Below are 14,558 nucleotides of genomic sequence, written 5' to 3' on the forward strand. Positions count from 1 at the left end.
TTTGATCTGATATGTATTTGGTTATCACATGTGTAATTAAGTATGGTTTCGTTTACTTATTTATTTATCTTAACCCACGTCAACAATATATATTAGAATAATTATTTGGAATTTGACATTCATAAATTTATTTATTACCAAATCAATACAAATTTAATTAGTTTAAATGTAAGTTGGTGCATCTATATCAATTTGATTCTTTTTCAATTGTTCACATGCCTCTCCAACGCAGATATTGTAGAAATTCATAGGTTCAAATTTTCTTTAGTTAAAAAACAATTGTGACTTTTTGAAATTTTAGGTTTAGGGCTCGAAAAATGAATCTTAATAAAACTATAAGTTCAATATTAACACAAAATCTCTATGAGTTTATGATTCACCAAACAAATCACTTTTGTATGATAATGTATTTAGGATTCACCAAACAAAATATTTTTACATGCATCGTTATCTCACTACCCTAAACAAACGGAAACAAACAAAATATTTCGTCCAGATTTGATGGGAAACAAGAAAATAACATGTAACATCCAAATAAATAATTTGATCTTATCTGTACTTGGTTATCACGTGTAATTAAGTATGGTTTCGTTTACTTATTTATTTATCATAGTTGACGTCAACAGTATACATATTAGATTAATTGTATGGAATTTGACATTAATAAATTTATGAGTTATTTTCCTAATAGCCCCTAACTTTGTGACCTGTTTCCTGCCTAGCCACCTACTTTGTCATAAATACGCAGATGATCTCCTTTGTCAGATTCCATTATAACACCGTTAAATAGTCATCAACTCTCTCTCATCCAACTCATCGCCTTTTTCTGCCACCTCATCGCCTTTTTCTGCCACCTCATCTTCTCGCCACCTCATCATCTTCACTGGCGAAGGTCGCCGGCCGGCCAATTTTCCGGTCGGCGACCTTCAAACATTAAATTTTTTTTTTTAACTCTCCACTCTCTCTAAATCTGGTGAACCAGTTTGGTGTCCTTTCAAGAACATACCTGTACAATAAGTGATAATATGAGGAAAGATAGGTATATATATATATATATATATATATATATATATATATATATATATGTATGTATAGAGAGAGACTGTAAAGTTTCAACTAACCAGGGATGAAGACCATAGCAAGGAACAGGGCCGTGCGGTGGCCAGTGCGGGCAGGGCGCCCGCACTGGGCCCCGCAACCTAGAGGGCCCACAAAACTTAATCAAAGGCAATTTTTTGAATGGTTGGTTAAGGGTAGTTGTTAACTATGACTACATTTGGGGATGTGTTGACTGTTTCCCAACACGTTAACTTAATTCTCACTCTCACTGTTAAATAATGTGGACGAGGAGCCCCACATCACTTTTCCACTTTCTATGTATGTACTGATATATGACTTTAATTCTCTCCTTTGATATTATGTTTGTGTTTCCATATGTAATACATTTCATTGTTTCTCTCTTTATTTTTATTTTTATTTTTATTTTTGTTGAAATGAACACTACTTTCTATTTTATTTTAGAGGGGTTGGGCAAAAGGCCCAAAATCAGCCCAACAATATGTATCAGGCCCACTGCAGATAAAGAATGAGGGGCAGGTCCAAAAAAGTCAGGCTAGGGGTGGAATTTCCGAAACACCCTTCTTCTTTTTGAAATTTACGAAACGACCATCGAAAAATTTCCGGGAAACTCGAAAATTTCTGACAAGTAATCTGACACGCCTCCCATCAGACTGTGTACTTTCCATAAATTCACAAAATTGCCATCGAAAAATTCCCGGGAAATTCGAATTTTTTTGGAAAATAGTCTGACGCACCTGACATTAAACCTTGTACTTTCCATGAATTTACAGAATTGCCATTACAAAATTTACCAACTTGCCATTTTCGTTCTTTTTTCCAGATTTATTTCTTATTTCTTTTTTATTTTCTCCCACACATATTTCTCTCTCCAATCTCAACAAATTTCGTTCTTTTTTTTCCAGATTTATTTCTGATCTCTTTCCAATCTCAACAAATTTCTTCATTTTTGGTAGTATTTCATTGATTTGTATAAAGAAATTTTCTTGTGTACCGGGAACTATTTAGTGTACTGGTCATTTTTTAGATATGTACTACACATTTTTGTACTGGGAATTTTCTTGTGTACCGGGAATTGTTCTGTGTACAAGCCATTTGGTTATGTACTAGAAATTTTTGTAGTGGGAATTTTCTTGTGTACCGGGAATTGTTCTGTGTACTCGTCATTTGGTTATGCAGTAGACATTTTTGTACTGGGGAATTTTCTTGTGCACCGGGAATTGTTCTATGTACTGGTCATTTGGTTTAGTACTGGACACTTTTGAACTGGGAATTTTCTCCTGTACCGGAAATGGTTCTGTGCACTGGACATTTGGTTATGTACTTTGATGTTTTTAGAGATGAAGAAGATAAAATGTGAAACAAATAAGAGTGATGAAGAAGAAAAATAAGAACATAAAACTTTTAGAGAGAGAGACAGAAAACTTTGATGTTTATAGAGATTGAAAGAGATGAAGAAGATAAAATGTGAAACAAAATAAGAATGATGAACACCCAAAAATGAGAACATAAAACTTTTAGAGAGAGTAAGAACAGAAAATTGATGTTTTTAGAGATTGAAAGAGATGAAGAAAATAAAATGTGAAACAAAAAAGAATGATGGACATCCAAAAATAAGAAAATAAAACTTTTAGAGAGAGAAAGAAAAGAAAATTTATGTTTTTAGAGATTGAAAGAGATGAAGAAGATAAAATGTGAAAAACAAAATAAGAATGATGAAAAGAAGATTTTTGGATGTATAAATAAGAAGAAAGAAGGAGTTGAAACAAAATATAATGGGAGGGATCCAAAAAATTGGCTGAAATTTCGTCAAAAAATGGCGCCATTTTTGAATTTTCAGAAAATCTGAATGTTTCTCTGACATGACGTCATGTACGGGGAATTAATTGATTCGCTGTCGTCCGTCAGATTGTCAGAAAACACAGAAATTTCCCGTGGAGGGGTAAAAGAGGGATAAATAAAATAAAAACCAGGAAACTGTGAGCTGTCCTGACAATTTGGACTGGGTTCTAATTTTTTTTTTGGGCTGGGGGTAATGCTTATTTACCCTCCATTTTTTGGGCCTCTCCCTCAAAAATCCTTTATTTTATTCACTTTCTATAAAATCACAACCGGCCATATTTTAGTTCTTTTTATCTCTCTCTTGTTATCTTTACCTTTTTCTATTTTTAAAATATCCTCACCTAAATTCCTAAACTATTTCTTATAAATTAAGAAAATAATGGAAGTTCGATGCAATGGTTTGCACCTGCTTGGAAACTATTGGCGGTGATTTGCAATTTATTACGAACTTTTTGCAAATGGTTACAATGGTTTTCAAAGTGTTGCAATTTGTTTGCAATTTGTTTGCAACAGTTTTAAAAATAGTTTGGAAACTAATTGCAATAGTTTGCAAACTTATATTAGAGATGTTTTTAAGTATAAACTATTTTTATATTGAAGATAATGATTCTAGAAATCGTTCCTTATTTTGCTCTTAATACCAATAATTTGTGTTCAAACCCTCCTTACGGATAGTGATAGTGCAAGTAAAATGTCCAAAACAACTAAACATTTCCTAATACATCATCATGTTTATTAGCCAGCGAGGTGTCGTACGCCCGTCATCGGCAACTTCTTTCCAACAGTACAGGGAAAAAGATAAATATGATAATTTTTTAAAACAGGGGTATAAAAGGAAATACTTAGTCAACTGTTAAAGTTGACTAAAATTGACTAACAGAAAAATTGAACAGGGGGCTATTTTAGAAGCTGATCATCTTTAGGGGGCCTTTTGGTGAGTTGATCATCTTTAGGGGGCCAAAGTGGAATCAACCCTATATAAATAGCTATATAAGTCCTCAATTAGACAAATCAATCCTTACGACATTCTCTCTCCTTCTCTCTTTCTCTCTCTCTCTGTCTCTCAACTTACTCTCTCTCTCTAAGTGTCCTTATACCATTACAAACTTTAATGGCGACCTGTCCCAAAGTTGCACCACCTAGTAATGTCAAAACTGTGACAATTTTGAGCATTGACGGAGGTGGTGTTAGAGGTATAATTCCTGCCACCATCCTCCAATTCCTCGAGGCTGAGCTACAGGTATTCATTGCTTTTTATTACAGCAAAGAATGTCAATACTAGTTCATTCTATATCACTTTATATAATTATTTTGTAATGATCGATGCATATGTATATTGTAGAAACTGGATGGAAAAGAAGCAAGGATTGCAGATTACTTTGATTTGATCGCTGGAACGAGTACTGGAGGACTACTGACAGCAATGCTTACTGCTCCCGATGAAAACAAACGTCCTCTCTACACTGCTAGGGGTGCCGTCGAATTTTATCTCGACAACTCCCATAAAATCTTCCCTCCTCGTATTACTACGTATGTATTCATTAAATATGCATCTAACAGAGAAAAAAATGCAATACTAATAGGTGTAATTGTTAGGTATTGCCAAGTAGTATTTTGGAATCTGACAGTTAAGGGTTTGATGTTCCAGGAAGCCTTATATATTGGGTTCCCTAATGAGCAAGTATTGGGCAGTAGCCGGACCAAAATACGATGGCAAGTATTTACGTGAGACATTGGAAAAATTGCTGGGCAAAATGAAGCTTGACAAAACATTGACTAATGTTCTCATTCCTGCTTTTGATATTAAAAAACTTCAGCCTGTCGTCTTCACTACTCACAGTGTAAGACATAATATACTACTGTATTATTTTGGTTCTATGTCATTGATTCCCTTATAAAGTCAATTCTAAATAACCAATACTAAGGGGGTAGTGGTTCAGGACATTGGAGGACACTCAGAGACAAAATGTTCCAGAGACATTTCAAGACATTTCGGGACATTTGTCCGTAGACAAAATGTCTTTATGGACATTTCAGGACATTTGATTCATAGACAAAATGTCTCAGAGACATTTCAAGACATTTGGTCCATGGACAAAATGTCCTGGGGACATTTCAGCATATTGAATCCATGGACAAAATGTGTAGTGGATATTATTATTATTATTATTATTATTATTATTATTATTATTATTATTATTATTATTATTATTATTATTATTATCATTGAAGGATAATTGATAGACATTTATTATTTTAATATTATCATTATTGTCAAACCATATGAAATAATATATTTGTACTCATGTTTCAATAATATATTTTTCGACTTTTGTGGACATCTGTGGATATCTGAGGACATTGATGGCAGTTGGTAGACATTTATTATTTTAATGTAATCATTATTGTCTAATCATACGAAATAAATTTGCCCTACTACTTTGAAAATATATTTTTCGACTTTCGTAGACATCCGTGAATATCTGTGGACATTGATAGATATTTAGTTGATATTTATTATTTTTAATATTATTACTGTCTTACCATATGAAATAAAAAAAATTAATTAATATTTTCAAATATATATTTTTCGACTTTCGTAGACATCTGTAGATATCTGTGGACATTGATGGACAATTGGTAAATATTTATTATTTAATATAGTTAAATATTAATATAATAATATAATATAATATAATATAATATAATATAATATAATATAATATAATATAATATAATATAATATAATATAATATAATATAATATAATATAATATAATATAATATAATGTAATAATAATACAATAATATAGTAATATAATAATAAGATAATATTATAATAATATGATTTGATAATAATAATTATTTTTATTACCTTCCTTACTCAAATATATAATAATAATAATAATAATAATAATAATAATAATAGTAATAATGATAATAATACAATAATGTAGTAATATAATAATAAGATAATATTATTATAATATGATTTGGTAATAATAATTATTTTTATTATCTTCCTTACTCAAATGTCCCCAAGTGTCTTCCATATTTTGAGAGACATTTTCTCTCCAAAAGCTCTCCAAATTTACACTAAAATGTCTCCAAATGTCCCCAAAAACAATTTGTCTTGAAATGTCCCTAATTTCGTGTCCCGAACGAATAACACAGACATTTGGAGACATTTGAAATGTCTCCAACCAATAACACGGACATTTGGGGACATTTGGAGACATTTGAAATGTCCCCAACCAATAACACAAACATTTGGGGACATTTCAAATGTCCCCAACCAATAACACGGACATTGGGGGACATGAAAATGTCCCCCAATGTCCCCAATCACTACCCCCCCTAATACTCTTTCAAATAAATTGTTTGAATCTGCTTGTCTAAATCTAATTTATCTGAATCTAGATTCACTGAGTTGACCTTTTTGCTAGGGGCACAATCATAATTTCATGTTACTCTAATTTAGGTTTATTTTACTTCTGACTCGAATAGATTCATAATCAGTTTGAAGTAGCTATTAGGATAAGTAAGATCACGAATTACAAAAACTGACAATCTAGTATACAACTTTAGACATTTCAGATGTCAGATTTGAGTTTTGAATTTGAAGAGAAACAAGGCCAGCGCTTTGGGGAAAGCTAAATAGTTTCCGGGGTGTGAAATTTTAAAGGGAATATGTATAATTTTAGAGATTTTCCGGGGAAATAAATTTTAAGGAGAAATAAAAAAAAACACTCCATCTCACCTCAATCTATCTCCACCTCACCTCACTCTCTCTCCACCTCACCTCACTCTATCTCCACCTCACCTCACTCTCTCTCCACTTCACCTCTTTGTCTTCTCCGATTTCGTCGCCGGCCGGAAAATTTTCCGGCCTGCGACCATGAAGAAAAAAATAATAATAATTACACACTCTCTCTCTCCCTAGAAACTCCGGCGAAGGGGTTTCCCTTCGCCGGAGTCCCGGTCTGTTGAAGAACAGACCGGAACTGGTATGTTCTTCACAGACCGGAACTGGTCTGTTCTTCACAGACCGAAGTGGTCTGTTGAAGAACAAACCAGTCCGGTTTGTTCTTCAACAGACCACTTCCAGTCTATTGAAGAACAGACCGATCTGGTCTGTTCTTCAACAAACCGGAACTCCGGCGAAGGGAAACCCCTTCGCCGGAGTTTTTAGAGAGAGAGAGAGAGTGAAAATTTTTTTTTTTTTTTTTTAATGGTCGCCGGCCGGAAAATTTTCCGGCCGGCGACCTAATCGGAGAAGATGGAGGTGAGGTGGAGAGAGAGTGAGGTGAGGTGGAGAGAGAGAGCTGAGGTGGAGAAGCTATTTTGCTTTCCCCCTAAATAAAATTGTCAAACAAAATTGACCAATTTTTGACCAAGTCTTCACACCCCGGAAACTATTTAGCTTTCCCCAAAGCGCTGGCCGAGAAACAAACACCACTTTGGTCGACAATTCACAAAACCTATTTGCCTTATTAGGATTAGAGACAAAACCCTCACAATTACCTATGGGTGTGACATCAAAGCCACCAAGAATACTCTCACCATTATATCTACTAATGACATTTAAGATCCATAATTTTCTATTAATTTTATGGAAAGTTGATCCATAAAAGTTTAGATCTGTATATAATATATTATTTTTGTTTTAAAATCTTTCGTTGACTACTTAACCGCATTTGTTTGTATATATATATATATATGTATATATGTATATTTCGTAATTTGACTACGATGTACGATAATTATTACAATAGCGTTGATACATCAAAGATGTGATAAGCACGGTAACTGCCAAATTAACAAGAACGAGCCTAAACCCCAACTAAACTATGACCTAAAGTCCACCTAAACTATGACCTAAAGCCCAACTACATTATTTATGCCCTAATAACCCCAAATTCAATTACCTAGAAATTCCACCTCTTCTGGAGATCGAACCGGGGACCTCCAGGGACCTTTGGAGTATATGTCAACACTTTAAACCGCTTGGGCAACCAAGTGTTGACTCGCATTTGTTTATATTGAGTAAGATAGTTACATGATATTAGTGGATCTCACCATTTCCATTTGATTATGGTTATTAGAGTACTATACTTGGGAGTAGTCATGTTGAATTGCTTATTTACTAAAAGTTGACTAATTATGGTTTAAATTATTTATAGAATCAAAAACTTATGAAATTCAAATTAACAGGCAAAACGACGGGAAAGAAATAATCCGTTGTTATCCGACATATTGATCAGCACCTCTGCTGCCCCAACATATCTTCCAGCACACTATTTTGAAGTCGAAGATGACACGGAAACAAAACTGAAGTGCCACAACCTTATTGATGGAGGAGTTGCTGCTAATAATCCAGTAAGTTTGACTATATCGCCCTCAAAACACGTAAATATGATTGGATAACAATGTAGATCCCTCACTAATGCTTGTAAAATTAAGTAACTTTTGAAACCAAACTTATATTTTGCAGACATTAATGGCAATAAGTCATATCTCCAAAGAAATTCTGAGAGAAACCCCACAGTCCTCTCATAAAAGACCAATGGATGGCACGCAATTCCATATACTTTCACTGGGTACAGGAGTAACAAAATCAGAAGGAGAATCAGCAGATATAGCTGCTAAATGGGGTGTTTTTGGATGGATCTATAAGAATGGCTCAACTCCTTTGATTGACAGTTTTTCTTATGCAAGTACTGGTGTCGTAGACTTTCATACTTCTGTTCTATTGCAAGCACTTCAATCTGAGAACAACTATCTAAGAATTCAAGCGTATAAGTTAAAAGGTGATAATACATCGGTCGATATATCGACTGAAAAGAATTTGTCAGATCTTGCAGAAATTGGTCGGAATTTATTGAATGAACAAGTTTTAAGATTTGATATGATAACTGGTAAGCCTAAAGAGGTTGGAGATGATGAAACAAATGCTGAAGCTCTTACTCTATTCGCTAAAACTCTATCAGACGAACGGTGTCGTCGACTAGCCAAACAGACAACGACCCTGCATCTTTAGAGTTGATTGTTTAGATTGTGTATGAGTTATCAAAATTCTATTCATCCCTCCTTTTGGTCCCTGCCTCAACCCTCCGCCTGATGTGACGACGTCTCACTTGAGCATATTCTCTCTCCATTTGCTCTACGCTCAAATGGTATGTCACCACATCAAGCGGAGGGCTGGGGGAGGGATTAAATAGAGGGATGAATAGAATTTCTCGTGTGGTATTTGGTTCTAAAATCAAACTTGTTATTGTCTTGTGTCTTCAAATAAGCTTGCATTTAGTTTTTTATTCCTTTTGTGAATTTGTAATTTGTTTATTGTCTCAATGTGACTCGTCTGACATTTGTTTATTGTCTCATGATTGGGATGTTGATTTTCTCAAGATCTTTGGCAATGTTTGCTTTTTTTTTTATTGTCTCAATGTGACTCGTTTGACATTTTCAGAAGGATTCTGTAACGCCCCAAGCCCTAGCAGTTGTCGATATTGTCCCCGTTTTGACCACCTCACACGGGTAAGGAGATTTGTATATGGCGAAGGCACCACGAGCCCACCCAAAAGACCTTGGTATTTACTAAGTTTGAGCCTACTTCTATAGTCCAGTTTCCGGACACTCTTGCGAGCGATGTGGGACTATTACAGATTCTATGTTGTGGAACTTGGGGACCTCATTGGTTGGGATTGGATATTGATAAAAGGGGGTTGAGAAACCAAGAATGTAAAAGACTAGCAGAGACCCTCTATGTAGTCGTCTATCTAGGAAATTCAATCCACATCATTTCCCATAGCCCTCTGAGGGACTAGTTATTATGGGAAGACCCTTGGTCTAATTGCACAAAACAAAGTTGGTGTAGTCATTTGAGGTTGTTTCACATAATGAATTCTTAATTTAGATTTATTCGACTCAAATGGACCAAATTGAACTATTCAAACTAATCAAACAAACATTTCGAAATCATTTCAAATTAACCAAATACATCGAGACCATTAAAAAGAACGCTAATATAAGAAATTGATCTCTTCGTATATTCATTTGCCGAAATACCATACTACTATGTAGTAACATTGAGATCAAAATCTTCAAACAACCGAATAAAGAATAGTTTTCGAACGTGGTGTTAAAGGTTCAGTAAAAGCAATATTACGAGCTTTTCCACGGGGCGAATTGGGCACGGCATTGCCGAAAAATGATCGGTTAGTACTGGTCATATTGCTGCTGCTGCTGCGTCCATTATGATCATGTTCGGTCTGAGGAGGTTTATAATACATACGAGCAGTTTGAGGACAATGAGATTGAAAACGGCAAGCAATTCTAACTCCTGTGTCCAACAATTCCACATATTTCCCCATCTCGCATTCAAATTTGAGTTTCTCTCTTTTCTTTCTCTCTCCTTAGTTCTAATTCTCCTTGTAAAAAGAGATGAATAGATTCAACCAGAGAGAGAAGGAAAATTAGAGAGATCAGAAAACTTGAAATATAGATGAATACCCCATAAATGAGGAAGAGATTTTCATATGAATTTATTGGAGGAAATCTTGATGCTTGATATTTAAAATTGGTAGATGGTTATAACAACCTACCTTCTTATGGTTATTACTCCTTACATTCTCAGCCATTGATTTTTTCCAAATGTTTTCGAGGTAATTACCTTTATTTGTTATGACCATAAATAATCGTCGATAAAATCAATTAATTCTTCTCACAAAAATACTTCAGAATCGAATGACAACGACAAAGCAAAACTGAGTAAATTTGCTGATATCATTGTACATTGATAACGTCATCTTTTTGTCATAAAAGGAGCTCGAACTAGTATGCAAGACCAAAAATGGAACACCGACCAGTCTGTGGATGAAAAGTTCACTCCACATTTATGGCAATACATGACTCCACATTTATGGCAATACATGAGAGCATCTCCAACCCAGTCTGTCTTAGGCCGAAAAAACCACTTTTTCACTCAAAATTTTTGGTCTCAGCTCAGCCTCTAAAATTCAGCTCCAGCCCCAGTCTCTCTTGATGCCGAAAATTTGTTCATATGGGAACGCGTGTGTGGACTTTTAGTTGGTGTGCGAAAAACGTGTGTGCTTTTATGTATATATAAAACACGTGTTTGAACTATTTTCGAAATAATATTCTTTTTTCCAAGGTTGAAAAATTATTCGGGGACCGACATTTGGTGGGATGTATTTTAATTATTAATATTTAAGTTTTTCTAGAATTTTAAAAAGAATTAAAACTAATTAAAATTACAAAATTATTATTTACATTGAAAAAAATAAAAAAATGGAGAAGATCCTAGCCGTTGGATAAAATTTTACGTCGATAATCACCCCAACATGACCGTTGGGACTCCCCAACGGTCATGTTGGGGAGCCTTCAGTCGCCCCTAATGTTAGGGGCGACTGAGGGATCGGCCCCAGCCTCCGCCCCAGCCGACTGGGCTTGGAGCACCAGGCGGAGGCCATAAATTTGAATTTATGGCCTCCGCCTAGCTGGGGCTGGAGTTGCTCTGACATTCAATCGTCATGGCAAGACGAAAGAGCAGGTTTTAAATCAAAGAATTCCTTTCTGAACAGAGAAAGTATACCAAAAAAAACTAGCCCACAATCCAACTTAGGGACACCCAAAAGTTGCAGTGAAAGCCATAAACCCTAGTTCGACTTGAATTTGTAATTCTTCATCTCAAAACAGCACAGTGATTGATGTGTATACATTCTTCTCTCTGTAATGCATCTATATTTTAAAACAAGTCTCTTCTCGAATGCATGAGTTTTCAGCTCAAGGTGCAACTCTGAATATGAGATTAATACACATAGTACACGATGTCATAAACTCGTGTTAAACAACTACATTATGTATAAATTTTATTTGGATTTAGAGTCATTAACGAAAACATAACCTTAATTACAGACTCAATGGAGTGGTTTTAAACTTAATCGTCAAAAATGGGTATGACCCAATTAGATGAGATAGATAAGACCCCCTTATAGAAGGGTTTCGAAAACTTAAGTTACTCGTTATCCTATTAAGAATACTAGCGTGTAGTAACCTAGAAAGGAAACCAGCTATCTCAAAGGAAGGAAGGGTTACAGGAACAACAAGAATATGACCTGATTAACTTAGGCATAATTTTCAAAATGGAAACAAAAAACAGTATCAAAATTCAAATACCATTTCAAAAGGTACCCTCAAGGAATCTATGATAAAAGAAAAACACTATGACATCTCACAGAATGCAAGTGAATGCAACAAGATCATGAATACAATTTAAGATCGAGAATGAATGCTCAGAATACATTAAGTTCAACGAAGAAAGCATCTTCCAATCCATTTCCGCACTACCATGTATTTCCATCATTCACTCCGAATATTAGTTTTAAATGTAAGTAAAGGGAAGGTTTTCAATTTCATTACAATAGTAGATACACACTTATAGAGCTATACCACAAACCACTACATTTCGATACCAAGATTAGATTATATAACTAAACACGAAACTAACTAATTTATTTATGGTTAGACATGTTACAAAGAAGACAACCGAAAAACAGAAATAGTCATTTTTATTCACTTACCTTCCCCTTTGCCTCTCATTTAGGTCATCAGCCATGGCTTGCCTCAAACTAACTCCGAAATGATAAAACGACTTCTCACTCTCAAGTATTCTTGCCGGAGATCCAGTCTCCTTAGGTTCCTTCCACAATTCCGGCTCTGGTTCGCCTGCAATTTGACAAATATTATGTAATACACAGCACGCCACAATCGTTTGAGGGGCATGATTAAGTCCAACATTCAAATCTTGAAGAATTCTCCATCTTCCTTTAAGCAAACCAATTGCTTGTTCCACCATTGATGTTCCTCTCATTAGAGAAGAATCGAACGAATTCTGAGCTAATGTGCCAGTACCATTAGGCGAAAATGGTGTTAGTAAGAAAGACATTAATGGGTAACAACAATCTCCAACGATATACGGACGAACATGATGACCTCGAACCGTAATCATTGAATCTCTAAGAATTTCAGCACAAGTAAGTTTGTTGTATAATTGACTATCCCTAAAATGGGTAGCATCATCTGTTCCACCTAGGGCTTTTACACAAACATCCCAGAAAATTTTTCTATGATCAGCAACAACTTGAAGTAAAACAGATGGAAACCCATGTTTAGATCGAAAACTAGAAGAATTATGAACTTGATCATCAGGAATTCGATTGAGTTTAATAGGAGTTCCATCAATGGCACCACACATATTAGGTAAAGAAGTTAATTCTTTAAAAGCTTGAATGATTTGAAGAAGACGATGACCAACAGGAATTTTAATGAATTCAGGGTAAAGTTTAGTAGCAAGAAGACGAGTAACCATGTTAGTAATTTTAGAAACGAGATAAGGATCAAGAGAGTAACGAGAAGCTAGGGTTTTAGAAGAATGACCATGAGCGAGACGAGAAAGAACCATAGCGACAGCGTAATCAGAGGGTAAAGAGAGATTAGATTGAAGAATATGAGGTTTGAGTTGATCAACGAGACTAGCGAAGACTGGGTAAGAAAGACCATAAGAAGAACGCCATTGAGCGTCGCGAACTGGTGGTTCCATAGTCCATATGTGTTCAGTGGAGAGAACTCGGAAGGCGGAGATGCTTAGATCGGAGGATTCTTTGTTTTTGTGTTTATTTCTGTTTTTGGTGGTGGTGGTGGTGGTGGTGGTGGTGGTGGAGGAAGAGGTGGAGGAGGAGCGACGAGAAGCGGCGCAGGAGAGGACGGAGGCGATGGTGAAGAAGAGAAGAGGGGCGGCGGAGGAAGATGAGAGAGTGGAAGAGGGTGAAGAGGAGGAGTTAGATTCTGATAAGAGAGATGAAGAAGGATCTAGGTTGTTTTGAAGGTGAAGAAGGTTTGAGAGCAATAGAAGGAAAGACTGATCCATACTTTCTCTCTCTAGGGTTCTCACTGGTCTGTGTTACAAATTGGGGGAGGAAGAAGGGAGGGAATGGATTTTTGGGTCAGACGCCATTAAAGTTGCAGACACAGAACAGGAGAGAGCACGTACGAACTGGTAAAAGGTTTTAAGGGCGCCCTTCGCTGGGTTAAGATTGCACACATTTGGGTTTAGGCCTGTAAGCTTAGCCCAACTTTTCAAGAGGGAAGTTATATAGGCACTGTCCATTTCTTAGGAATCCCACGTTCGTCCTTGACTTTCATCCACATCTGCATTTGATCCTCTCCTTACAATCGATCCAGGATCCAGTGGATCGCTTCGGGCTGCAGAGAGAAACGCCGTCTATTTCTCCCTAGATGTCAGCTGCCGGGGAGGTGACCATGTTGTTGGTGACTTTTTTTCGTTTTTTTAGAAACATGTTTTTTTAATCGTATATGAGTGCACAATAATATATCTTTGCATTTTGAACTACCCGACTTAATTGTGTTAGATAGCAAATAAATGTATCACATAGAAGTGTGTTCATTTTCATCGGGTCTACGAAAATAAATAAACTTGGGATTGGAGTGAGGGAAGCAAATAAATGGCTTTTATTGTTAGTTGTTAAAAACCACCATTTATGTATAGTTTGAAGTTGATGAGCCCACACAGTGTGACTCCTAAATCAATAAAATTACAAT

General features: G+C 35.5%; 2 protein-coding genes and 1 long non-coding RNA gene across 3 annotated transcripts; 1 reads left to right on the forward strand and 2 right to left on the reverse strand.

Moving 5' to 3' along the window:
- The first annotated feature begins 3,933 nt into the window (after positions 1-3,933).
- Positions 3,934-9,301, forward strand: LOC147533160 (patatin-like protein 2). Its single transcript, XM_086649063.1, has 5 exons — positions 3,934-4,159; positions 4,262-4,449; positions 4,568-4,760; positions 8,133-8,297; positions 8,413-9,301. The coding sequence occupies exons 1-5, from the start codon at positions 4,031-4,033 to the stop codon at positions 8,956-8,958; spliced, it is 1,221 nt and encodes a 406-aa protein (XP_086505189.1). The 5' UTR covers positions 3,934-4,030; the 3' UTR covers positions 8,959-9,301.
- A 564-nt stretch (positions 9,302-9,865) lies between these two features.
- On the reverse strand, positions 9,866-11,736 carry LOC147533161 (uncharacterized). Its single transcript, XR_015227895.1, has 2 exons — positions 11,460-11,736; positions 9,866-10,829 (listed from the first exon to the last, which is right to left on the reverse strand). It is a non-coding gene; the product is annotated as an uncharacterized LOC147533161 (long non-coding RNA).
- Positions 11,737-12,247: 511 nt separating this feature from the next.
- Positions 12,248-14,462, reverse strand: LOC147533162 (PIF / Ping-Pong family of plant transposase). The gene has a single exon (XM_086649064.1). It carries the CDS (start codon positions 13,864-13,866, stop codon positions 12,517-12,519), a length of 1,350 nt encoding a protein of 449 aa, XP_086505190.1. The 5' UTR covers positions 13,867-14,462; the 3' UTR covers positions 12,248-12,516.
- Between the last annotated feature and the right edge of the window lie 96 nt (positions 14,463-14,558).

This window comes from Eschscholzia californica, unplaced genomic scaffold (assembly GCF_041429995.1).
Source record: "Eschscholzia californica isolate CP2 unplaced genomic scaffold, dmEscCali1.0.p SCAF_6, whole genome shotgun sequence".
Lineage (NCBI taxonomy): Eukaryota > Viridiplantae > Streptophyta > Magnoliopsida > Ranunculales > Papaveraceae > Eschscholzia > Eschscholzia californica.

Bases quoted from the DNA above. Each gene is read 5' to 3' on its own strand.
- LOC147533160 (XM_086649063.1), top strand. From the start codon at position 4,031: ATGGCGACCTGTCCCAAAGTTGCACCACCTAGTAATGTCAAAACTGTG. The intron at 4,160-4,261 runs GTATTCATTGCT...TGTATATTGTAG, and splicing joins TCCTCGAGGCTGAGCTACAG to AAACTGGATGGAAAAGAAGC. The intron at 4,450-4,567 runs GTATGTATTCAT...TTGATGTTCCAG, and splicing joins TTCCCTCCTCGTATTACTAC to GAAGCCTTATATATTGGGTT.
- LOC147533162 (XM_086649064.1), bottom strand. From the start codon at position 13,866: ATGGATCAGTCTTTCCTTCTATTGCTCTCAAACCTTCTTCACCTTCAA.